Here is a 25,241-nt window from a genome sequence, read left to right on the forward strand (position 1 = left end):
CTGCGTCTATTGGAATCATCAGCGTCTTCGCGCCTTGCAGCTGGAACTGTAAGTTTGTCACAATAATGAACGACAGTCTGTCGCCTTGCCTGTTGAGCGCAGCTCACCCTCGCCAGCAGACCGTCACTGTCCAGTCTCCCGCGCTCACCGCACGCCCACACGAAGTAACAATGTGTTTGGCCTATGCCTAGAACAGGCGACAACCGGAACGGTGTAAGATGGCTAGCGCTGAACAGACTAGGTGTCAAGGTCTGACAGCGCCTCACATCATGGACCTAGGCCGGACAGCGTGATTTGGGGTCATTTGCAAATGGGAACCGCTCCCTCTACCTCCTCCATCCACTTTCCCAGTACAGTACACCCGTCGCGTGATCGCGCGTCACATGTGTCGCGCGCCTATACAATTACAGGTACCCACACGAGCCCCTGCGCTAGCCTAACCCATGTAGGCCCATGTCTACACTCCGCTTGCATGCCCCGGTGCCTGCTGGGAACACCCCACCTGGCTGCCCCAGCCCGCCGGCCCCGCTCACGACCTGTGATGGCGCCGCGCTTGCTACAGAACGCGCAAGGAGTGCGCCGCACTCAAAGCGTGCCCAAACTGGTCAGGTCGTCGAGCTCACCCCAGATGTCGTCCTCACCCTCACCACCACCACCGCCACCACCGCCACCACCTGCACCTCCAGCACCACCACCGCCGCCACTGCCATGGCCGGCAGCACCCTGTGCCGCAGCCGCAGCCGCTGCCGGCGGCTCGGCCGTGCTCCCCGCTTCCACGCCACCCGCGGCCGACGGTCCAGCGCCTGGCTGCGCCGCCGCGGCCGGCGGAAACGTGGGCGTGGCGCCCTCTGCCGCCGCGCCCTGCGGCACGGCATGCAGACCGGCCTGTAGGCCGGCCTGTGCAGGTACAGGCAGCGGAGCCGGATTGGCGGCGGAGCCGCTTCGCGGAGTGTGCTGCTGCTGCTGATGGTGCGGCGACGGCGGCTCCGCGCCAGCAGCCGGCGCGCCGCTGACACCGGTGGCGGCGGCGGCGCCCGCTGAGTTGCCGGAGTCGGAGGAGCTGGAATCCGAATCCGAGCTGGACGAATCCGAGCTGCTGTCAGATGACGAGCTGCCACTGGACGACGTAGATCTAGAGCCGGCGCCCAACTTGCTAACGCCAACTGCTGCGGCGGCCGGCTGCGCGCCACCGGCGCCGGACGCCGCCCTAGGTGCGCCCGGCGACACCTGCGCTCCACCGCCGCCGCCCCCGCCAGCATTGGGGGTGGAGGCGCCGCCAGCACGCTCCGCTGCAGGGCGGTCGTCGCGGCCTAGGGTTGCTGCACCACTGCCGCCGCCGCCGCCGCCGCCGCCAGCAGCAGCAGCACGGAGTGAGCCCGCCCGCTGCCCGAGTGCGCTGTCTCGCTCCCGGGACCGCGACCGCTCACGGCGCCCGCTGCCCCCACCTCCACCACCAGCGGCGCCGTCGCGGACCTCCCAGGTGCCGCTGCCGCCGCGCTCCGCCCGCCGCTCGGTGTAGTCTCCTTCCCGACCGCCGTCCCGCTCCCTCCCTCCGCCGCCGCCTGCTCCTGCAGCTCCTCCACGCCCATCCCGGCCATCATCACGATAGCGCCCGCCGCCGCCTCCGCCGCCGCCTCCACCGCCGCGCTCTCGGTCAGCCCTATCAACACGGTCCCGCTCCCGGTCCCGGTCGCGGGGGTCCCCGCGGTCGGTGGCGCGCTCCAGCCCATCCCGGCGCGTCAGGCCGCGCGCCTGCCAGCTGCGCTCACGTGCCTCCCGCTCCCGCGCCTCCCGCTCCGCCTCCCTGCTGCCCGGAGCGCCGCCGCGGTCCCTGTCGCGCTCCCTGTCCCGCTCCCGATCGCGGTCCCGCTCCCTGTCCCTGGCCAAGTCGCGTTCCCGGTAGCCCCCGCTGCCGGCACCGCCACCGCCGGCACCGCCACCAGCGCCGCCGCCGCCGCCACCGCCTCGGTCCCGGGACCGGTCGCGCTCCCTGTCCCGATCGCGTTCGCGGTCCCGCTCTCGGTCCCGCAGGTCTCGCTCCCGGTCAAGGCGGTCCCGGCCTCCGCCTCCGCCGTCGCGCTCCCGCGACACGTCCCGCTCCCGGCCCTCCCGGCCCTCCCGAGGCGGCGCGGGGCCGTCACGCACGTCACCGCGGCCCTCAGCGCGGTCGGCAGCACCCCGCTCGCGCGAGCGCTCCCGCGGCGGCGGCGGCATGGGCCGCGAGTCGCGCAGCTCCCGGTCCAGCGGCGCCGCTACCGCCGCCGCCGCCGTCGCGCCGCCATAGCCCTCCACCACGCCGTCCACCTCCATGGCATCTTCGCCGCCGGCATCCGCGGCGACGGCGGCGACGGCGGCGGCGCTGACGGAGCCGCTGCGCGCGCGCAGCTGCATGCTGTCGCCCCCGGCGCCTAACCCGCCGCCGCCACCGCCGCCTCCGCCGCCATCCTCCGCGCCGCCCATGCTAACGCTGCGCGGCGGCGGCGTGCTGGCCTCACGTGAGCGCGCGCGGCCGCTGGATAGGTCGCGATCCCGCTCCCGGTCCCGGTCACGTGCATCTCGGAAGGCGCCTTCGCCGCCGCCGCCGCCGCTGCTGGTGCTGCCGCCGCCGCCGCCGACGGCATAATCCGGCTCAGCAAGTATCCGGTCACGCTCCCGCTCCCTGTCTCGGCCACCGCCACCGCCACTACCGCCGGCATGGGCGCCCCGAGCCTCCGAGCGCTCTCCGCCTCCGCCTCCACCTGCACCGCCTCCACCGCCGCCGCGCTCCCGATCTGTACCACGGTCACGGTACTCGCGATCGGACCGCTCGAGCCGCTCCGGCCGCTCCCTGTCACGGTACACGCCGGACCCATCACGGTCGCGGTCCCGCACATCCCGGTCACGCGCGTCGCGGTCCCGGTATGCCTCCCGCTCCCGGTCCGCCCCGCGCTCTCCTGCCCGGTCGCCACCGCGGCCGCCGGCCCTGTCGCGGAGTTCTCGGTCCCGACCACCACCACCGCCGCCACTGCCGCTGCCGCCGCCGCCGGCTCCGCCACTGCCGCCGCCATCGCGGTAGCCCTCCCGCTCCCGGTCGCCCCGGTCTCGGAGGCGGTCGCGGCCACTGTCCACGTCAGCGGGCGGCACCGAGCCGCGAGCATCGCCGCCGCCGCCGCCGCCGCCGCCACGGGACGACGGAGGGCCGTCGGCTCCGCCGCCGCCGGCCGTGGTCGTGGCGGGGGCGGCGGCGCCGCCACCGGCGGTGTCGCCGTCTGCAGTACTGCCGCTGGGCGCTGGCGCGCCGCCGCCGCCGGCTGCGCCGCCGCCGCCGTCGGCTTGCTCCTTGTACTGCTTCTCACGCTGCCGGCGCAGGTCCTCATCCTGGTGGGGGTGGGGCACGGGGTGGGGGCGACATGAGAGGGGCGGGCAGCGGGTGTGGCCGGAGCTGGGCGAGGGCCGGTGCCCGCGTGCGTGCAGGCCCCCATGCCCCTCGTATCCCTCACCCCTATTGGCGCGCTCGCGCACCGCACCTCCATCTCCACGGCAGCCTTGCGCAGGACACCTGTGACCTTCATTCCGGAACACCCACCCATGCCCAGCACCCCCGCGCCCCCGCGCCCCTGCACCCATCACCCCGCTGCACCTTTCCACCGCTTGCCAGCCTGTCTCTTACTGACGACCACTCCCTGCCCTCTTACTCCGCCCCACGGTTGAGTTTAGGCTGGTGTTTACATCCCCCCGCCCCCGCCCCCGCCACACACGCACACATACACACACACACACACACACACACACACACACACACACACACACACACACACACACACATGCACGGTCCGCACCTCGAAGGCTCGGTACAGTCGCTCGCACACGGCCATGCGCAGCTCTGTGCTCATCAGCCGCCGCGCGCTGTCCATGAGCGTCAGGCCGGCACGCAGCGCCTCGCGCTCGGGCAGGCCGCCGGGGAAGCGAGCCACCTTCTCGAACTTGAGCTGCGGGTGGGGGGCGGCGAGTGGGGGGATTACAACTACGATGCCGTACGATTGTTGCAGAAAGTGGAGATGCAGGGGGACGGGAGCGGGGTAGGAGACAGGGACAGGGGCAGGGGTTTGGGGGTAGGGGACAGGGACAGGCGCGACGAGGCGGTGTCATGCTGGGGCAGCACATCACGAGGGGGAGTCAGATTGGGGATTGGATGAGCTTGGGAGGGCATGGAGCCCGCAGCCACGCGTGCGCAGTGTGGCGGTACAGCACCCGGACCCGACCACTTAAAGCCTGTGCGATTTGCCGCGCTTGCTGCTTCCTCCATACACGGCGACTCCACCCACATCTCCCACAGCCCCCACCTCTCCCATCTCTCCCACAAGCCCCCTCCTCACTCTTTTGCGTTGGATTCGGTTAAGTTTGGGCTGGCACCTACAGGTCCCAAACCCCTCAGCCACGGCCCTCGGCCTCACCGCGAACTTGAACCTCCAGTCCGACGAGCGATACATCTCCAGCCCCTCGCCCGTGGCCTTGCAGTAGGGGCCGTGCAGCAGGCGGCGGTCGAAGTTCCAGAAGAACACCAGCGTGCTGGACACGATGTTCTGGAGGGGTGGGGGGGTGGGGGGGAGGCACGGGTTGGCGCGGGGGGCCGGTTGCAAAGAGCTGTGTGCAGGCGGGGGGGAGCCAGTCGGTGTGGAGAGCGCCAGGCGAGGTTGGGGAGTCAGGCGGGGGCGTGGAGGCAAAGGCGAAGCGCAACACCGGGTGCGGCAGCCGGCCCGGGTAGTCGGTGGGGGATTGAACGGCACGTGCCACTGGTGGAGGCGCTGCGGGCAGCGCGCGAGCGGCAGCGCGCTCCGTAGGAACACCTGCCCTGACCCCTGAGGCGCGATCCCACCCCCAGGCGGCGCCACGTGTGCACAGCACCCTCACCCCCATCCTCGCCCCCTCCTCGTCCCCACCCTCTCCCCCACCCTCATCCCCATCCTCTCCCCCACCCTCATCCCCATCCTCTCCCCCACCCCCGCCCTCACCTGCATGGTGTCTCGGTCGTTGGAGCCGAAGCGCCCGCCGCGCATGACCTGCCACGTCAGGAACACAGCCCCAGACGCAAACACCGCGTGTGAGCCAGGCGTAGGTGCAGGACTGCAGGTGCGACGCAGCAAGGCGCGTGCAGCCGCCACACGCAGCAGACATGCAACCATCAGCCCGGCTCTCCATTACTTCCGGGCTGTTGCAGTCAGGGCATTCTGCTCCACCTTCCGCACATGAGCCATCCGACCTACGCTCCCGACGTGCTTCCACCTCGTTCTCTCGCGAGTCCCCACAACCCCCCCCCCCCCCCAAAACAAGCGGCCTCCCCCCCTGGACGTCGGCGCTTGATACTCGTGATAATATCACTTCTCTCTCCTTGCACGGCTGGCTGCCCCCGCCCCCACCCACCTCGTGCATGGTGTCGTTGGAGTAGTTGAACAGCACGCCGCACTTGAACAGGCGGGACACGTCGCGGATGGAGGGGTTCACGGTAGGGGCGCGGATGACCACGGGGCCTGTGGGGGAGGTGGCGGCGTTGGGGTTAACTTTGAATCAATCCCGGAAGGAAACAGTGGCGCTGCAAGGAGAAACTGCAGCCGCATACCGTATGCGGCGGTGGCGTTGGGGGAAGGGTGGGCAGGAGAAGGGGCGGTGTTGTCGCATGTGCACGCAGGTCGGGGAAACGAGGACAAAGGCGGGCCCCCGCCAGCCCAGAACTGCTTGCCTAATGCACGGCTGCATCTCTGATAGGCGCCAGCCATCCAACACACACCAACCAAGGCACCCAACACCAACACGCGGCAGCGCGAAAGGAGCTACCCTCGCCACCCAAGCTTGCAAACCCCAGCAGGCGCACCTTCCGCAGCTGGCGGCGCCGCCGCGGGCCGCCCCGCCTGCGCATCCAGCCGCCGCTCCCGGGACCGGATGGCGTCCCGGTTCAACACAGCTGCCGGCGTTGCGCCGGGCCGCTCCCTCGAGCGCTCCCGCGGCGGCGGCACCGCCTCCCGCTCCCGCGAGCGCTCGCGCCCACGGGCTGCCGCCGCACCGCCGCCGGCACCGCGCTCGCGCGACCGCTCACGCGGCGGCGGCAGCGGCTCGCGTTCCCGCTCCCTGTCCCGCTCCCGGTAGCCGCCACTGCTGCGGCCGCCGCCACCGCCTGCGTCGCGGTCCCGGTCGTCGCTGCCGCCGCCGCGCTCGCGCGACCGCTCGCGCTCGGGCCGGTCGCGCCAGCCGCCGTCGCGGTCGCGGTCGCGGGCCTCCCAGGCGCTGTCCCCTCTGTGCACACACGGGCGTGCACGGGGTGGGATGGTTGGTTGCACAGCAAGCCGCAGGGCAGCACTTGGCGGCGGCAAGGAGTGCGTCGTCGGGTGCGACAGGCAGCAGTAGCCGCAGCTGCTCGCCCATCTCTCTCCCCCTCAGCGCTGGCGAGGCCCGCCCCCCTGTGGTTGCCTGGAGCCCATCTGTGGTTGCCTGGAACCCACCTGTGGTTGCTGTCCGGCTCTGCTGACGCGGCACGGTCACGCGCTCCTTGGCTGGTGCCGCCCGCACCGCCCGAGGCTGTGGCGGCCGTAGGAATAGGAAGCGTACAGGGTTCAGATTGAATGCGTTCACGCGTTTGCGTTTGGCAAAGGAGCTGGTTGCAGCCGGAACGGGAAGCGACCCCCTAAGCGTGCCAAGACGTGTACCATATGTCGCACCACACAGCCGTACACCAGACTACCTAGCCGGCAACACACCCACAACTGTACGCATCATGCACGCAAACAAAAAATGCTCCTCAGGGCAATCACACAAAGAACCCGCCACACTGCCACGCACGTACCTGACGCCGTGGTGAAGCTGGAAGGCAGCAGTGTCCGCGGTGCGCGCCGCGCCCCAACGCCCGTCGAACCGTCCACCCCTGGCCGCGGCGGCCGGCCCGCCGCCGCCGCTGAGCCGCCGCGGGCGCCATCTACACTCATGTCCTCGTCCTCGCTGCCGCCCGCGTCGTCGCCACCGCCACCACCTGTCCCCGCGCTTGCGGAGGGCTGGGTGGCGGCGGCTCCGCCGCCCTGGCGGCGGCCGCCTGAGAGCAGGTACGGCGCACGGCGCGCCGGGCGCCCGCTGCCATCGCCGCCGCCGTCAGCGGCAGCTGCATCGGCGCCGCCAGCGGCGCTGCGGTGCCCTTGCCCTTGCCCAAGGTCCGTGCCGTAGGCGAAGAGCGGCGTGCGGCGCTGGCCCTTGCGGCCGCCGGCGGCGGCGGCGCCGTCGTCGGAGCCGCCAGGCGGCATCGCCTCCGTCGGCAGCGGCGGCGGGCCGTCGGCGTCGTCGTCGCAGGGCGGCGGCAGCGGCGGTGGTGGCGGGGGCGGAGCGTCGCAGAAGCGGGCGCAGCCCCAGTCACCCAGCCGGGAGCGCAACGCCGCCATCGGGTTAGCGGGCGGCGCCGGCGGCGCCGCCGGTGCCGAGGCGCCCGCCTCCGCGCCAACAGTCGCCGGCGCGGCGGCATCGCCACCGCACGGCGGCGGGGGCGGCGGCGGGGGTGGCGGCGCCTCTTCCCCGGCGGCTGCGGCCGCTGCCGCAGCTGCAGCGGCGCGCGCCGCCGCCGCCTCGCGGGCCGCCCGCAGCTCCCAATGCACGGCGGCGCCGTCTAGCCAGATGCCGCCGCGCAGGCGGCGGAAGGGCACGAAGGACGGTAGCAGCAGCCCGCGCCGCAGTTCACACAGCAGGCGGGCGTAGCCAGCCGAGTCCAGACCCAGGACGGCGCGCGGCAGCATGGTGGGCTGCGCGACGGCGCCGCCGCCGTCCGCGCCGCCGTCGTACAGGTCGTCAATCAGGCCGCCACCGCCACCGCCGCCGAGGAAGCCGTCGGGTTCGGGCGTTGCGTCGCCGGCGTCGGCGAGGTTGGTGGAGCTGCCGGGGCGGCTAAGGCCGGCGGCGGCGCCGCGGCTGGCGGCGCCAGTTTCGCCGCCGGCGTCCATGGCGGCCGCCGCCGCACCGCCGCCGGCGGTTGCAATGCCGGCGGCCGGGATGCTGGCGTCCGCGTCGCCTGGCGGCGGCGCGGGCGCGTCGGCTGCGCCCGCAGTGACAGGCGCGGTGCCGGCCGCCGCAGCCGCGGCGTCGGCGGGCGCCGACGCCGCCGCCAGCCCCGCGCCGCCGCCAGGCCCGCCTGCCGCAGGCACAGCCGCACCCGACGGAGCTGGGCCCAAGGCGGCGCGCGCCGGCAGCTGTGCAGACGGCGCCGCGCGCAGCTTGGCGGTGACCATGGTCGGCGGGCGGGAGAGGTTGAGCCGCGGCGCTAGCGCCTGCGGCAGTTGCGGCAGGCTGGCGCTACTGCCGCCGGCTCCCGGCTGCGTCGCCGGCGGCAGCGGGGCCGAGGCGGTGCCTAGCCCGTTCACCGCTGCCTCTCCAGCAGGCGCTGCCGCCCCCGCCTCGCCGTCGCCCGCTGCCGCTGGCGCAGCAGCAGCTGCATCCTCAGGCTTCGGCTTCGCTGCACCGGCACCGGTGTCACCGGCCGCCGCCGCCGCTGCTGCCCCTGCTGCTGCACCTGCTGGTAACTGCCCAAGTATCGCTGCGCCGGCGTCCTTCTTGACCGCAGCCTCCCGCTTGACGGGAGCGCCGGCGGCCGCCACGGCGTCCTTGGCGCCCGCCGCCGGCTCTTTCTTCACAGCGGTGGCCCTTGGCTCCGCCTTACCTGCCTCGCCCGCGGCGGCGGGCTTGCGCATGACGACGGCGGCGGCCGCGCCGGCGGCCGCAACCACGGCGGCGCCGGCAGCTGCGCCGGCGGCGCGCCCGGCTGCCGCAGCTGCCGCGAGCGCCTTGCGCGCAAGCGCGGAGGCCGAGTTGGGCGGGGCCTGGGGCGGCGGCGCGTGCTCGCGCACGGGCAGGGTGCGGGTGGGCATGGGGGGCGCTGAGGGAGAGCCGGCCGCCGCACCGGCACCTGCGGGCTCGCTCCCGCCCTTGTCTGCAGGCTTGGCATGCGCCTTCGTAGCTGGTGCAGCTGCAGCAGCAGCAGCAAGCGGCGTGCTACCTTCAGCAGCGGCAGCGTCCTCTGCAGCGTCCCCTTCATCCTGCTGGACCTCGTCTCCTGCCGCCGCAGCCGCCGCAGCTGCCGCAGCCGCAGCCGCCGCGGCTGCAGCAGCTGCCTGCGCCTGTTGCCGCGTGAGGCGGCCGCCGCTGGCGGGCGCCCCGGCGCCGCCAGCTGGCGGGCTGCCCTCCGCGGGCTTGTCGTCCTTGTGCTCCTTGTCCTTGTCCTTGTCCTTGTCGGCAGCAGAGGGCCGGCCGGGGCGGCGGGCACCGGCCGCGGCGGCGGCGCCTGCGCGCTTGGTGGGCGACGGGTCCCGACTGTCACCGCCAGCGGCACCGCCGCGGCGTGCGGCAACGCCTGCATTCGCTGCGGGCGTGGCGGAGCCGTCAGGTGCGGCAGCAGCAGCGGCCGCGGCGGCCGCGGCCGTGGCAGCAGCGGGCGGCCGCCCGCGTCGCGGCCTGGCCGGCGCAGCTGCGGCACCACTGCCTGCGCCTGCTTCCGCACCGGCATCACCGGGGGCCGGCCCGCGCTTCTGCCGCTTGCGACCGCGCGGCCCCGCGCCGCCCTCCTCTGCGGGCGCGCCGCTGGCGGCCTCGAGTGCTGCGTCGTCGACGTCGCTGCCCACCTCCGAGGCCGAGTGCTGCTGCTGCTCCTCCTCCTCCTCGTCCGTGTCTGGGGCGTCAATCACCGCGGGCTTGCGCGAGGCGGCGGCGCGGCGCGGGCGGCTGGCGGCGATGCTGGTGTTGTTGCCGGCCGCGCCTGCAGGCGCGGCGCCAGCCGCCGCGGGCGTGGTGGTATCGCCGGCCTGCGGCGACGCGGTGCCTGCAGCCTGCGGTGCGCCGGCGGTCGCGGGCGTGTTGTGGGGGTGCCCTCCGTGGTGCTGCTGGGCGGCGTGGTGGCCGCGACCGCGACCGCGACCGTGGCCGTCCGGAGAGGGCTCCCTGGGCGGGCCGAATGAGGCGACGAGGGCAGGCGGTGAGTTGCAGCAGCTTAGGGACGTTCATGGGTCGGTTGTTTTGCAGTGTGGTTGGCTTGCTTCGGAGTGACCCAACCCCTTTTTATCCCGGTACCCATGCACAGGCAGTTCCTACCAATTAGTTGTATAGCATGCAAGTTTCAAGTTCACAGCCGAGTCATCCCGTGCACGCTTTGTCCGTGCTGCAAAACGCCAGTGGCCCGCAAAGCTCACCGTGACGCGCCCGCGCTGCCGCCGCCGCTGCCGACCGCCTCGCCCTCCGCCACCCCCTCCACGCTGCCAGCCTGAGCCCGCTTCGTCGCTGCACGCGCCGCCGCACGCGCCAGAGCCGCCGCCGCAGGCCCATCCGGCGCGGGGCCTGCGGCCGTCGTCGCGGCCGCCGAGTGCCGCCCGCGCCGCGGCCGGTGCTCCGCCACGCCGCCGCCTGCCGCCGCGCCGCCCTCCTCGGCCCCCAGGACCGCAGCGCCGCCGTCTGCATCCATGGAGGTGGCGTGCTGCGCGTCCGCCGCCTCCCCGCTCGCCCCCGTTCCGGCCACGCCGGAGGGCGGAGGCGAAGGCCCGCCCGCCGCCGCGGCGCTGCCGCTCGTGCGCGTGCTTCGCCGCCGCACCGCGGCCGCTGGGCCAGTCGGCGCCGCCCCGCCCTCCTCGCCGCCGGGCGCTGAGCCCGGCGCCGCTGGGTCATGCGAGCCGCCCCGGTTGGCCAGGCGAGCCGAGGAGCGGGCGCCGGGTGCCGCCGGCGCCGAGCCGTCCCCACTCGCAGCCGCCGCTGCGGCGCCGCGGCCCCGGCCTCGCCCCCGCCCCCGGCCCCGGCCGCCCCCAGCTGCAGCCGGAGCCGCCACCGGCACCGCGGCTGTGGGCGCCGCTGGCCCCGCCCCGGCCTCCGCGGCCGCCCCTTCGCCTTCCGCAGGCGGCGCTGCCGCTACGCCTTCCCCGGCGTCGCCGGCGGCGCCGTCGGTGCGCTGGCGCTTGGGCGGCGGCGCCTTGCCGCCCCCAGCCGCCGCCCCAGCCGCCGCCCCAGCCGCCTCGGCCGCTCCGTCCCCGGGCTCTGCTGATGTGCCTGCGACGGGCTTGGCCGACAGGGCCGTGATCGGCAGGTCGTCATCTGACCCGCCCGGAGACTCACTGGCCGCCCGCTTCACCGTCGCCGCCGCCGCAGCGGCCGCCGCCGCGCCCTCAGCGGCCACCGCCGCCGCGGCGGCGGCCCCGATTGGCAGGTCATCATCATCACTATCGCTGCCGCTGCCGCCGCAACCGCCGGCTTCTACAGCGCCGGCGTCCTCCCCCGTCATGGCATCGCCGTTGCCCTCATGCCCGGCTGCTGCCTCATCCAAGTCCATGGCCTCCCCGCCGCCCTCCCCGCCAGCAGCCCCTGGCACCGCGGTGGCGGCGTGCGCGTGCGCGCGCGTGCTGACGCCGACTGCAGCGCCTGATGGCGGCGCGCCGCCGCCGCTGCCGCCCGCTCCCTCGAACGGCCCAAACACGCTGAGCGCCCAGCGGCCGCCGCCGGCCTTACAAAAGTGCTCCTTGTCGCGCGATAGCTCCCCAGAGATCTGCATTCCGTCCGAACGGCACAGGGATCCCGTCAAGCTCGTCCGCTGTGCAGTCGCTGGCGTCCAATGGGGTACAACACCACCAAACTCTCACGCACGCAGGCAAGTGGTGTGCCCTGTGCAACTCTGAATCACCCCCTCCCAGCCCCGCGCCTGTGATCATCGCCGATCCCGTCCTCTGCAGCCTGTCTTTCTGCCCTCACCGCGCCCGTGGGGTTCTTATAGTTGAACTCCTTTTTCTCTTCCGTCACCAGCTGCACCAGCTTGCCCAACGGCAGCCCCTCCGGGTGCTTGCTCAGCACGTGCCACAGGCACCAGCGCGTGCTGGGCGCCACGCCCTCGCCCGCGGGCGCCGGGAAGGGGCAGGGGCCCGCGTCCTTCATGTCCGGGGCCCAAACCGTCTCCTGAATAACGTCAGGTGCGGGCGTGGTCAAGGGGGGCCGCGTCCGAGGCGGGGGGCGCGCGCCGGTGTGCGGGGGTGTGGGTGGCATGGCAGGCGAAACCCATCCCTTTGCAGAGACGCTGCTCAGCATGCCGTTTGACAGAGCGGCTCTGCGTGCGGCATGCTCTTATGCCGGTGCGGCCCAAGCCGTCGAACCGTGCTGCAAGCCCAGGCAAGTCTCGTTTCGAGTTGGCGGGGAGTCCATTTTATCCCGGCTCGCCGTGGCTTATGCGTGAGCCATCACGACCGGAGTTCTTTGTGAAATAAAAGACAGAATCCGGCTTACCACTCCAGCCTCCGTGCGGGACAGGCTAGGCTCGCCGCGACATCTTCACGGAAGGCCTAAACAGGGAGCTACACTGTACTCCGGCTAATGTAGTGGAATCATGTAGTGTTCGAGAGTAGTAGTAGCGTCCCCTGAGGAAGCAAAATTTGCACTCGGGTGCCCACGATACCAGTGACTACACAACTACAAGAAGGACGCAAGCATGGTGCAGGCACATAGGCAGAAACTTTCGTGGGTGGACAGGCGCATGTGAATTGTGAAAGCGATGCGGGGTCGTATCTCGGCAGACTGCACAATTTTGCAAATGAAGAAGCTTAACATGCCTTTGTCTTACACGTTATTCGCAACATCTATCAAGCGCGCTGTTCAGCACTCGTGCAAGCAACCCTTGCTGCAATCCGTAGTACCTCAGGATAATCTGGTCCCGTGCTGCGACCTGCACTATGCAACAGCAATTAGCGCACCAAACTTGTGGCTCGCGCCATGCCCGGCCACTTCGGTGCTCCGCACCCTTCATGCCGCGGCCATTGCGGTCGCCGCTGGGCGCGCGCTCAGCTTCGGATGGCGCGTCAATCAACCTCCAAAATGCCGCGCCTTCCGCGCCCGGAGGTGCCTCGAAGCCTGTGATTCCTGAAGCGCCAGGCTTAACCGCTGCTGCCGGGCCCTCGCCCCAGCGTGCCGCTGCTGCTGCCGGCCCTGAGCAAGCCTCCTCCTCCTCGTCGTCGTCGTCAGCAGCAGCGGCGCTGCCGGGGCCAGACCTAGAGGAGAAGCCTCCAATGAGCCTTGGGGAGCGCGTGAAGAGGTTTTTCGCCGGCAGCAAGCTGGACAAGCAGCGCCTCGCGGCCCTGGGGTTCGGCGCGTTTTCAGCCTACGGAGTCATCTCAAACATAAATGCGGGTATGCATGCATTCCCCTGCGTGGTTGCCGCACGGCCCGTCAACGGTTTAAGGTGTTCGTTCGTGCTGACCCCCGCGGCCCCGCGCTCCCTACGCCTAGCCAGTGCCTATCCTGGTTGCTGCAGGCAGGCTAACCTCCAACACTACGGCCCGCGCCTGTCGCCACTCCCAGCACCCACCGGCTGCTCCGTACACACCTGCCCCCTCCCACGCCCACCCTCTCGCGCTCAGGCATTCTCATCACGATAGCGTGGCTCACGGTGGTGCGCACGACCGGCCTCACGCCCATGGATGCCGGCAACTGGCCCAAGTTCCTGGTGGGTCACACAGCAGGCACCCCCACAGAAGGGGGGCTGTGCAGATGCACGGACTGTGGTGGCAGCGCGCGCTGCGTAGGGGCGGGCACGAGCGGGCAAGGGCGGGGGGGGGGCTGCTGTGAGTGTGGGGGCTGCGGATGCCGGGCCGCCAGCACCTGCGGGGCGGCCAGGTCACCACATACCAGAGGCGTCGGCAGGGGTGGCAGGGAGGCTGCAGCGGTGCTGGCACCGTGGCACGGGTTCTTAACGGCCTGAGGCAGAGACTCCAGTACCGGGTTGGCTCCGGGCCTGCCCACCAGCCTACCTCAACAGCACCGTCTAATGCTGCCCCCCGATCTCATGCCGCTTCCTATGGACTTGCAAAGGCCATTTACGCCGGCCTGTGGGTGGGCTCCAACTTCCTGCGCCCCATCCGCCTCACACTGGCGCTGGCGGCCGCGCCCCTGTTCGACGGCGCCATCACCGCCGTGTCCAAAAGGACGGGGCTGCCCAAGGTGGGATTGGTGCAGGGCCATGGAACAAATGCCGGGGCATGGGAATGATGCAGGTGGTGGAGGTGGAGGCGGAGTCAGAGGCGGGTCTCAGGGCAGCAGGCGGTGGAAGGCGAGAGGCAAAGCAAAGGATGCCGACGGCGGGTTAGGGGACTCGCGGCCGCGCGCGGCTTTGCACTCCGCACAATGCATAGTTTGCGGCCAAGCGCTATCAGGGAACGAACCTGTCGCTCCTTTTCCAACTCGTCCGCACCACCTAGCCATGCTTGCTGCTGCCGCTACCGCCGCTGACTTAGCCGCGTGGCCTGGGCCCTCCCGTGTCACCGTCTCATGCCCGCCCTGCCCCACCTCGCCAACCGCAGGTGCCGGCGTTTGTGGTGATGCTGTTCTTCATCGCCATCGGCACCACCAGCCTGCTGGTCACCACCATCGCCGCACTGGGCGGCTTCCCACCCGGCTGCCGCATGCCTTGGCAGCCGCTGGCTTGATGCGGAGCAGGGCTGTAGGCGTGGGGCGGCAGGAGCGGGGTCGGCATTGAGGGAGGAGCCGGCCAAGGGCCGCCGCTGAGCAGACGCGTAGCGCATGCGGTGTGTGATGGCAGGCGGGAAGGCAGGCCGCGTTTTTCGGGGGTACACACAGCCGTGGCACAGGTGGAAGAGCTGTTTTGCAGGACACAAGGAAACGGCGCCCATTTCCTTAGGGGATGAAGCGGCGCCCTGTTTTGACGGGCTGCTGTGAGGGAGCGGATGCGCTGAAAGTTTTGAAAGACTCTTGTCGCTGTTTTATGTTGATTGCACGTCATTCTGACGCTGAGCTGATCGGGAATGGGGGCAGGGCGATCGGAGTTGGAGTGGCGGGGCGGGGGGGGGGGGGGGGCGAGAGGAGGCAGCGCCGCAGCGGAGGCCCGCGACCATTGGGCGCATTACGATGCGGTGAGGCCCGGCGCCCCGGCCTGTACGCCTCTGCAGGGTTTCAGGTTGTTGTTGAAACGGTTACCGATATATTATCCTCTCGGCAGCCTGCTCCTGAAAAGCTTGCTCGCTTCTAACGCGCGCTTGCAAGCACTCGTTTTTTTGTGGCTGGTGCGCGGGAGGCCTTCTAACTATTGTTACAAGTCGCATTTTACAGATAACACATAGCGATGATGCTTTCAACTTCTCTCCAGCGCCACTGTGTGGCCAAGCGTGGGGCAATTGGGCAAGCAGCTCCGTTCGCAGGCTCGCGCCTCGTTTCTAGCTCGGGTTCACGCACTGTCTCGCGTCAAGCAGAGCGCCGTGAGATTGAGCCTGCCCCTTTTGCGGACATTTACATGGCCATGGCGGAACGCTTGGCCGCCCCGGGTGCTGTTCTGCCCAAGGGCGATGGCCGCGTTCTGGTGAGGCACGCACAGCCCAGGACGTCTCGCGAACAGAACCCGGGATCAGGGCACAGAGGGGGGGTGCCGGAGTGGGGGGTGCGGTGTGGCGAGGGGGAGGGGGGCACTGTGGGAGCCCACCGCGTGTCACACACTCGCATGTGCGCGATCTGTGCGAAGTGGCTGTGCCAATTTTAGGCGTATCTGAGATAGTTATGCGAGCTCATAACTCACCGCGCCAGCTGCCCGCCTGCACCCGCCAACCAACACGGCCCGCCCTGACCCCACCCCACCCCCCGCCCCAACTGATCCACCCACCCAGGTGGAGAGCATCCGCTCCCTGGAGCATGGGCAGCGCACGCTGCAGCTGATTGCACGCCACGTGGCAGCAAAGAGGGTGCGGCGGGAGGCGGGGCCGCGGGCGCGGGGCCCGCGGGCCTCGGGTCTGGGAGGAACTGAAGGGCTTGGGAGGGTGGCTGGTGCCATGGCGAGGGATGTCCTCGGCTCAGCAGTGCTGGACTGCTGCAATGCTGCATGGATGGTCGCAGCAAGGGGAGCTTGCGAGAATCCAAATGAAGTTGTCGCAGCAAGGGGGGTGGCGGTGGTGGCGAAAATGCGTGCGTGCGGCGTACAGGCATGGGGGCTTACGTGGCATGGCTGGAGAGGGAGAGTGGATGTGGCGCGGCGCGAGCTGCTGCGGGCGCCTTGGTGGGCCAAAAGGGATATTGCTGTGGGAGGGAGCGGCATCGGAACGGGCTGACAGTTGTGGATGGCTGTCTGCTGCTCCCCACGTCCGTGCCGTCATGGGCAGACCACCTGTGCACCCCGCCCGCCTCACGCCCTCCACACCGCCCGCTCCCACACATACGGTACACACACGTACACCCACAGGAGTTTGCCGGAGCGCTGGAGCTAGACTGGTGCGTGCTGCGAAGGCTATGCACGTTTGTATGTGTGTGTGTGTATGTGTGGTGTGGACGACGGAACATGTCTGTGTGTTTGTGTATATCCAAGGGGATGGACAGTGCTGAAGGCAGGTCTCCGCTGCGGCAATGTGGCTGTCGAACCGTGCTGCTGCTCCTGATCCACGCTACGGGCGTGTCCGACTGGGTGGACGCGTCCTGGCAGTGCTGATCCCACCTGCCTTCCACACACACACTCACATACCGTACTTCTACCCACCCACCTCACTTGACCTCCTCCCCCGCCGCCGCCGCCGCTACCTCCGTCTTCGACCGCTGCCTGCAGGCCCACCCGCAAGAAGTGGCTGGGGCGCATCTGCGAGCTGTCGCTGCGCGCCCCCAACTGCAAGCCGCTCATCCTGGACATATTCGCCAACGCCGACGCCTTCGCGCTGTCCACCTACTTTGCTGCGGATGTGAGCGCCGCGTGACTGGGCCTGAGCTTGCGCCACGTTTCGTACCCCGCGTGTGTCTGCATGGCAGCTACCCTCAGCATGGGTTGTGTGGATAGTAGCAGCATGTAAGCGGGATGCTAGCGGGTCGGAGTCAGGAATGGACCTTCGTTCCGCGTTCCTTTCTCCTCACGCCTGTCCATACGTCCACCCTCGGTAACTCCTTGTCTTCCTGCACCCGCCCCCCACCCGTACCCCCCGCCCCGCCCACCCCTACCCCCAGATGGTTGACCTGCTGGGGGCGGCGGGCGCCGAGACCGCCCTGCTCACCAAGCTGATCGAGCTGTTCAAGGCCAAGCGGCCCGCGGGCTGCAAGGGCGTGGCAGCTGCCTACCACCGCCTGCTGCGCCTCATGCGCGAGCGCAAGGACGAGACGGCCGCCACCGCTGCCGCCGCCACACTCAAGGCGCTGCTGGCGGCGCCGGCGGCGCCCGCGCCGGTGGCACCAGCGCCGGTGGCTGTGCCGCCGCCTGCCACTGCGTAAGCGTGGCTTGCGCAGGCTAGCCGGCTAGAGGTCTGAGACGGATGGACGTCGTGAGAGGGGGCGGACGGAAGCGGGCGGGCTGAGAATATCCATCGGTTTTGTTAAGTTGGTGTACGGAACTGCAGCGGAGGTACTTCCCCTGCGGTACTGGGTTGTTTTTGTACGTGCGCGCGGCTGGTTGGGGATGAAGAGGCTCTAGTGTGCGGCATGTGAGTGCCCAGGGTATGCCGATTAGCGTGACAGACGGTGAAAGGTGCACAATGAGGAGTACAGTAACTTTTGTGCGCGGAAGGCCTCGCAACTTACCGAGCATGGGCACCGGCTGCATAAAACTAAATGGGAACCTGCCGACGATACTTTCCAGGGCCCGCGTCTTCCGTGCCAGAGTCGCCGAGAGTCGCCAATGCGCGACGGCCCTGACATCGAGCAGAAATTGATGGGGGCGTGTGTGCCTGTGTGTGTGGGGGGGGGGGGGGGGGGAGGGCGGGGGCGGTGAACGGGTGACAGCGCTACATGTATATACAAAGTTTTACTGCACCATCTTACGTAGTGACTCATAGCATAGCCGAAACTGATTCGGGGGCCAAGAGGGCTCATGCCCATCCTGACATGGTCGCCGAAGTTTGGGTGGCGTCGGGGCTCACGTCAATTAAGCGCAGCGCGGCTAGTTTCTAGCGCGACAAAGCATGCGCGTGATAGAGCTGGGGTCCCCGAGCGCCACGGCGTCGTCGTCTGCATCGACCACGGCGCGAACGGGCACGCGAAGGTGCAGCCAAGGGCAGGAAGATTACAATTGCAGAAGACGCAATGTAATGCATGTGATAGGGGAGAGCATGACACTGCCAGTGGGCAGACCCAGCGCACCAGGCTGCCGTGCCCGCCGAAGGCCCCTGCTTCTGCTCGCCCCGCCGACCGTGCGCACAGGACGGCCATCCGGAGTGCCCCGCCAGGCTGGAAGCAGTCGTGGGCGCGCTGAGGGTGCTGACAGGTCCGCCTGCTGGCGGGCTCAATCCGCGCGCGCCTGGTGCTGGCAAACAACATCGACATGGACCTCCTGGTAACCCGCCGCTGGAGCCGGCCGTTGAGTGGCGGCGCCACAGCGCCAGCAGCAGCAGCAGCGGCCGGCTGGCGACCGATGAGGAGCTGGGGCGGGTCCACCCCCCAGCCTACCTGGCAGCAGTACGCTCCGCATGCTCCAAGCTCACGGTACGTGCATGCGTGCATCCCGGCACGGTTGCTACCCCACCGTCCTCTGAACATCATACCGTGCCTCCAGCCCCAACGCATGTTACCAGCCGCTGGCCACCAAGGCCGCCATTATACATGTATGGCCCGGTGCGACCAGTTCATGTAAGTGGCCAAGAATCCCTTCCGCAACTCACTGGGTCCTAATTTGTAAACCCGTGCCGACAGGAGGCAAAACTCATTGATGACTCAACGTATCTGTCTCCGGGATCCTTCGAGGAATGTGCGCGGGTGAGGTGGGAGAGCAAGCGAAGCCGCATCGACAAGCATTTGCAGCCGCGGTGTCATTGGGTTGACACGGGAGCAGCACTTGCCACACACATGAGACCGTGCTGAGATAGTAGTGTTGTATGTGGTGAGCATAGTGAGCATGCTGCGTGCGATAAGCTGCACTGCGGCGCGCGGCCATGCCTGGGCCGTGGCAAGGTGCGATAGCTGTCTATGGTGTGCATGGCGTAGCAAGGCCATCACCTTCAAGCCAGGCAAATAAACATCACAAACATGGGGTTTTGCACCCGCCGTACATTACCTGCTGATCCCAGGCCTGGTCCGTGACCCTGCGCATCTGTGACTCCTGGCTGCTCCTTCTGCATGCTGCCCCCTCCGCACCAGAGCACGGGCGCCCTACTGGACCTCCTCGACCAGCTGCTGGTCAGCCCCTCGCCGGAGCCGCCGGGCAGTGGCGGCCGCACCAGCAGCACCACCAGCACCAGCAGTAGTGGTCTTGGGGGTCGCGGAAGCAACAGCGGCGGCAGCGGCCCCTGCCGTCCTCCGCCGGCCGCGGGGTTCGCGCTGGTGCGGCCGCCGGGTCACCACGTGCTGCCCAGCCGACCCATGGGCTTCGGCGTGTTCAACACCATTGCAGTGGCGGCCCGGTATGCGCGGGAGAGGCACGGAGTCGAGAGGGTGAGCGTGAGGGTGCGGGTGAGAGTGACCTGGGGGACCTGGGTGAAGAGGAGTTCCTGGGTGAAGATGAGGGTGCCCTTACCTGGGTGAAGATAGCGAGGGTGCGGATGAGGGTGAGCGTCTGCGTGAGCATGGCATGGGTGCGGGCGAAGCGGGGGTGGATTGCGGCCCGGGGGAGGGACTTAGGGCCCAAGTCCGGTCCTGTGTGGGTCCTGTTGGAGTCTAAGGAACGCGCCCGATGCATTACTGATGACACCCGCGCAACCGCGCCGCCTCCACAGGTGCTGATTGTGGACTTTGACGTCCACCATGGCAATGGCACACAAGAGGTCTTCTACGACGACCCCAACACCCTCTACATCAGCACACACCAGGTGGGTGCGCAACGCCAGTGCAAGGCGCTTGGGTACAGCAGGGTTCTTCGCGTAAGCGTGAGCGCGCCATACCTGCACCTCCTGCGAGGCTGTCTCTAGCCATGCACAAAAAGGCTGAACGGCTAAAGACATAGGTAAGTATTCGGCTGCTTAGTCTGATGCATGCCTGTGTGCCTGGCCAACATGCTTTCTATGGTCCACGCTTCCTGTGGTCGGGACCCAATGCATGTGCCCCGTGTGTGTGTGTGTATGTGTGTGTGTGTGTGTGTGTGTGTGTGTGTGTGTGTGTGTGTGTGTGTGTGTGTGTGTGTGTTAAAGAGCACAAGGAAAACGTTGCGCAAAGACAGTGTATGCGATGCAGCAAAGCGACGGTTTACGGATGTTACCTGAAGTTACCTCGCATACCTGCTGCGGTGAGCCGCCGGTCTTACCAACCGGAAATCGCGCAACCCCCCCCTGTGTGTGTGTGTGTGTGTGTGTGTGTGTGTGTCTGTGCGTGTGCGTGTGCAGGCGGGCTTGTGGCCCTACACCGGCAAGGCCAAGGAGGTGGGCGCGGGCGCGGGGCGGGGCGCCACCATCAACATCCCACTACCGGGCGGCTCGGGCGACCAAGCCATGGCGAGGGTGAGCGCCGTGGGTGAGCGCGGGTAGGCGCATCAGGAACGCAATTGAACAAAAGTCCTGGTCTCACGGGCAGTAGAGTTAAGGCGTGGAATAGGGACGCGCACGCGGGCGCGTGACAATGTGTTGCTGCATGGATAGCGCCGCGGTGTTGTGCGCGCGTCGTCAGACCGCAACTCAAACTCAGCTAACCCCGCACCACCTGCCTTTCGGTTATGCACGCATGCCCGGCGGCGGCAGGCTTGGTCGCGTGTGGTGCTTCCTGCCGCTGAGCGCTTCCGGCCGCAGCTGGTGCTGGTGTCAGCCGGCTACGACGCGCACTGGCGTGACCCCCTGGCGGCCATGCAGCTCACCGCCGGCACGTACCACTGGTGAGGGATGAGCCCGCTGCTGCCTAGCTGCTGGTAGATAGCTAGCCCGCGACCAGGGTGCTGTTGTGTGTACGTGTATGTGCATGTACATGTGCGTGTGGGTCGGGCTACGCGTGCACAGCAGCCGCTCCGCCTACCTGCGCAATACTGCTCGCACGCGCGCGTTCAACCTTGCTTTCCAAGGCAGAACACGCTGAAGCGAAGCGAATGCAGCACGATAGCACGAACGGTTTGCCTCTTCCGACAAAGGTACGCCTGGCCTTTTAAATTGGACTGCGTGCAGGATGTGTGCGGAGCTGGCTGAGCTCTCCAAGCGGTGGTGCCCCGGCAGGTGCGTGTGCGTCAAGATATAGGTAGGGTGGGGCAGGGAAGGATGATTGGGGGTGCGCATGCACCAGCCGGTTTCTTGCAGTAGCAGGGCCACGTACACGCACACTCGCTCTTCTTACACACCTCCAGCGGTGGGGGGGCCTAAGGGCAGCGCCTCGCGCGCCCCTGCTTCGTGCAGCTTCGCGCACTTGGGCCTCCCCTGCTCCGGATTCTCCTCCGGACTGTACGGTAGCTCTCTGGACACGCGAACTTTTTCGCCGGTTACGCTGTCGATCTCCGCCTTACAAAAAACGAGGCGCGTGTGGTTTCCACAGTCAAAGTCTCTACTCCACGCCATTCCAGTGTTACCAAAGCTGTACTGTATTCGTTCTGCTGTTTCTGTGGTTTCTCCCTAGTTTGTGCTGTTGTTGAGTACCATTACAAAGGTATGAGCATTGATTAACAATGGGTGGTGCTCCGGCTGGTGCGCGTGGCATGTGCATGAAACAAGAGTTAAGTAAGGATGGCGACGCGCATGCAGCCAGCTCCATCCAGCAGCGGGACCGTGTGCACGCACACGTGCCGCCGCCGCACACCCTCCGTCTCGCGCATCGGCTACTCGCAGCTGTTAGACTACTGCTGCAGGTAGCACTACTGCCAATGTTGCCCAAACTGCCATGTGCCCTGCTGGATGGCTCCGTGCATGTACGGTATCCACCGCCGCGGTCACTAGCTTCTGGCTACATGCCACCAGCAGCCGCCGTCGCCGTATGCCTACTCAGCCGCCCTCAATCCGGCGCAGTGCCCGCACTCCATTTTTGGACCTTTCCTTGCACCTCGAGCTGTTGCCAGCCGCGCTGCAGGTGCATGCGTGCTTTCATCATTTTTTGCTGCCGCACGTGCTGACGTGCGTGCTACGTGCGATGCTGCCACGCACACGTTCCCACAAACAGGCTGGCTCTGGTGCTAGAAGGCGGCTACCACGCCCCCAGCCTTGCCGAGTCCGTGGCCGCGTCGCTATGCGGCCTGCTGCTGCTGCCGCCGCCTGGGCCACTACCAGCGGAGCAGCAGGAGCAGTGCGTGCTGCACCGTGATGACGACGACAGCTGTCACCGCCGCGCCTCTGCGGTCATGCTGCCGCCCCCGGGGCCGCGGGAGCTATACGAGGAGCCGCTGGCACGTGTGGATGTGGTTCTTGAGGTAAGGGGGCTGATAGATTGCTGGGAGCAGCTGCCATCGTGACTGGTCAGGTATCTGTAGCTGGTCATTTGAGTGAGGGGGCTAAACGCTGGCCGGGTATGGGGATCTAGGCCCCATCACGTGCACGCACACTCACAGAGACGACAATCACCTCTGTGGTATGCGAATGCGCTCGTGCGTTGTCTGTGCGTGGTCCACCAGCAGCCGCCGAGCGACGTAGAACCGCCTTTAGTCGTGGCGCTGCTCCCCTGCTGCCATCCCTGAACCCGCATGTGCAATGTCATCATGTGCTGCAGGAAGTCTGCCAGCTTCATGGGCTACTCTGAGCAGCACCAACCTCGAATAGTGTTCTGGATGCGCGCGAACTTGTTGCGCAAGTGAGTGACTGCACTAACTGGAGCACACCCGGAGTAGAAAAGCTGCCAGCAAGGCGTTGGTGACCCTCTGCCCTGGGGGCCCTGTCTCTGCCCCTCCTGCGTCACGCAGGCTTCCAGCCTGCAGGAAGGAATGCACGCACGCAGACGCTGTGTAATAAGCTGTGCGATTGAAGCTGTGGTGCTAGTCAGTTTGTTGGTCGGTGAGTAATGCCGTGCCATTGCGGTTGCATCCATGAGGGGTGCGATGCGTGGGTGCGATGGTGGGAAGATTTGGTCTTGCCCTTTCGGATCCACCGCGGATTTGACTCCAGTATATATGCTAGATATGGTGTACTGTGGCGCCGCAACCTGTAAGTGCCTAGTACTGTGTGTGTTGGGAGGAACAAACACCGAGTGTGCACGCAAGCAATACGGTACCAGCAAGCACTCGGAAGGTGGAGGCAGCTAAGCGACGGGTCGGCGGCTGCATATTGGCCAACCCAGGATACGGTACACAACCAACGCACTAGTCGGGCCTGTTAACCTGGATGGGCGTTTGGAAAGACGAATCGCCAGCTCCCGACTCCCGGGTCCCCCGCCCCAAGCCCCTAATGATGCCTACCATCAGGCCAGCGGTGGGGGGGGGGGGCCTGAGGGCAGCGCCTCGCGCGCTCCTAACTTCGTGCATCTTTGCGCACTCAGGCCTCCCCTTCGGAATTTGGATTCTTCTCCGGACTACACGGTAGCTCTCTGGACACGCGAACTGACGCGAACTTTTTCGGTTACGCCGTCGCTTCTCCGGATGTTGGAAAGCAAGGCTTGTGTTGCGTAATCCACAGTAGTCCAAGTCTGTATTCCACGCGCCCCCAGCAAGAGGCTAAAAGCCATCCCCGGCGCTCGACACGAATGCGCACTGGCGCACGCGTGCATGTCTCCTTGAAAGCATAAGAGAGTTCGCTACTACATATGGAGACTTAATTAGTTACGCGTGCTGAGACTGCTGGGAATGGGGATCTAAGGTGGAACCTGTGCCTGAGCCTGCCCTCCCAGGCGTGACGGGAGCAGCCTGTGCACAGGTCGATTGTGTGAGGCGCCTGCTTTTGAATTCATCTGGAGCATTTATGACAGTGTTACCAAATTAACTTCAAAATCGTTCTGTTTGCACATGTACTATTGCAGCGATCGCACAACATACCGTACGCTCCCGGCTCCCCGTTTGCGCCGTGCGCAGGTCACGCTCGCGAGCATTCCCCCTAGTTTGTAATGTGTTAGATTACCATAAGTTTTGGGCGCGACATATTGAAGACGAACTTGAGGAACAATACGGTCGACTTCAATGTGCCTCTTGTTTCTTGCTCCTGGATAACTAATTCTATTGTATTATCAGGTGCATCAGGTTAAATACAACGCACTTCTCCAGGGAGCTCCAGAACCGGCGCGGCGAAGCGAAGCTGGGGAAGGAGAGTGCTCGGTCGCTGTTGCCTTTTCATATCGATGAAAACAGTAAGTCTCCGGGAACTCCTGGGTGCCTGGGTTGTTCAGCCTGCTGGAACAGGGTGGTATCGAGCGACCGCGGGCGCAGTCGCTGCGCAGTCTGGGACAGCCCCCTCCGCATGAAGTTAGCAGTGGAAGCCACATTGCCGGTAAGGTGCATCAGTAACAAATGGCAGGAGTGAACATTTTACGCTTGAGTGACTCCCAGTAAGAACATCCTGCGACTCCAGTGACCCGGGGGTCATTTAAGCTTTATCGGTCCGCGCCTTAACGTACATGCAAAGATATATTTACCATGAGCTGTCTGTTGCTGCATGCGGGCGTCCGGGGCCTGAGACGCGGCGCGCGTTGAACCTGCATTGGGCGATCGAGCCCTCACCCAAGCTAAGACGCGCTCCCACCCAGGCATGGAAACTAAAGGTGTCGGTAAATATAGCAAGCAGTTCAATCACTGCGTGATCGACACAGCTTTTGATCCTTATCGAAACACCGCTGCCCACCGTCTTCACCACATATGCTGCTTTTTAACAACGGCATCGACTGCTAGTATTGCCTGGGCACGGACTGCTGGATACTGCCAGCCAGGCTCTGCGGCCGAAGAAGCAGTCTGCAACGTCTCAATGAGCGCCGTAACGCGCTAACGTTAATCGCTTCGGCTCGCACTGCGTGCGAGCCGGAAGGGGTTCGTGATATCGACGGGTGCATCCTCCGGCCTAAACTCTCACTTTGACGCGGGCGAGGCGTAGAGCTGGGCACTACTAGGTGCAGGTAAGAGAAAATGCATAAGGTAACATTGGTGAGCCAAAAACAGCCCAGGCGCTCCTTTAAGCGGCGACACCGGCTGCGGCAGACGGGCGAGAGCTGCAGTGCTGCGACCCGGGTTGTTTGCTCAGCAAATGGAGAAAGCAATATTGGCAAGGGCTGGCTTCCCAGTCAGGGCCACGCTGGTGACGTCCGAGCCGCAGTACCCCCACCCCAGCCTTTGAAAGCTCACTGCTCGTCCGACGGGAGCGGTCGACCACCCCTAAACCTGAACCTTCGGGCACACCATCCGAACACCGGCTGCCTTGGGTTGCACTTGCACATTCATGTGAAGTCCTCACGCAAAGCCGCTCCCTCGGGCGTCCTGCCGTTCTACAGGCACGACACGGGTTTCCACT

General features: G+C 67.4%; 4 protein-coding genes across 5 annotated transcripts; 3 read left to right on the forward strand and 1 right to left on the reverse strand.

Moving 5' to 3' along the window:
* Position 1: 1 nt before the first annotated feature.
* Positions 2-12,467, reverse strand: CHLRE_06g290250v5 (uncharacterized protein). Its single transcript, XM_043063410.1, has 12 exons — positions 12,250-12,467; positions 11,725-11,925; positions 11,095-11,521; positions 10,185-11,028; positions 6,815-9,936; positions 6,474-6,549; positions 5,849-6,267; positions 5,401-5,507; positions 4,992-5,039; positions 4,434-4,562; positions 3,819-3,968; positions 2-3,357 (listed from the first exon to the last, which is right to left on the reverse strand). Exons 2-12 carry the CDS (start codon positions 11,902-11,904, stop codon positions 586-588), a joined length of 8,274 nt encoding a protein of 2,757 aa, XP_042924116.1. The 5' UTR covers positions 11,905-11,925; positions 12,250-12,467; the 3' UTR covers positions 2-585.
* A 100-nt stretch (positions 12,468-12,567) lies between these two features.
* On the forward strand, positions 12,568-14,809 carry CHLRE_06g290300v5 (uncharacterized protein). The gene is made up of 4 exons (XM_043063411.1): positions 12,568-13,146; positions 13,377-13,462; positions 13,828-13,956; positions 14,316-14,809. The coding sequence occupies exons 1-4, from the start codon at positions 12,765-12,767 to the stop codon at positions 14,439-14,441; spliced, it is 723 nt and encodes a 240-aa protein (XP_042924117.1). The 5' UTR covers positions 12,568-12,764; the 3' UTR covers positions 14,442-14,809.
* A 138-nt stretch (positions 14,810-14,947) lies between these two features.
* Positions 14,948-17,553, forward strand: CHLRE_06g290350v5 (uncharacterized protein). Its single transcript, XM_001695342.2, has 5 exons — positions 14,948-15,328; positions 15,630-15,704; positions 16,199-16,227; positions 16,556-16,685; positions 16,945-17,553. The coding sequence occupies exons 1-5, from the start codon at positions 15,269-15,271 to the stop codon at positions 17,203-17,205; spliced, it is 555 nt and encodes a 184-aa protein (XP_001695394.2). The 5' UTR covers positions 14,948-15,268; the 3' UTR covers positions 17,206-17,553.
* A 204-nt stretch (positions 17,554-17,757) lies between these two features.
* CHLRE_06g290400v5 (uncharacterized protein) lies at positions 17,758-23,781 on the forward strand. Of its 2 annotated transcripts, XM_043063412.1 has the most exons (12): positions 17,758-17,971; positions 18,130-18,411; positions 18,619-18,681; positions 19,063-19,356; positions 19,638-19,730; positions 20,241-20,354; positions 20,592-20,722; positions 21,006-21,053; positions 21,985-22,231; positions 22,528-22,608; positions 22,718-23,222; positions 23,290-23,781. In XM_043063412.1, exons 1-10 carry the CDS (start codon positions 17,801-17,803, stop codon positions 22,555-22,557), a joined length of 1,473 nt encoding a protein of 490 aa, XP_042924118.1. In that variant the 5' UTR covers positions 17,758-17,800; the 3' UTR covers positions 22,558-22,608; positions 22,718-23,222; positions 23,290-23,781. The 2 variants fall into 2 exon arrangements, with proteins under 2 accessions (XP_042924118.1, XP_042924119.1); XM_043063413.1 differs by having other exon boundaries at positions 22,528-23,222.
* Positions 23,782-25,241: the final 1,460 nt, after the last annotated feature.

This window comes from Chlamydomonas reinhardtii, chromosome 6 (assembly GCF_000002595.2).
Source record: "Chlamydomonas reinhardtii strain CC-503 cw92 mt+ chromosome 6, whole genome shotgun sequence".
Lineage (NCBI taxonomy): Eukaryota > Viridiplantae > Chlorophyta > Chlorophyceae > Chlamydomonadales > Chlamydomonadaceae > Chlamydomonas > Chlamydomonas reinhardtii.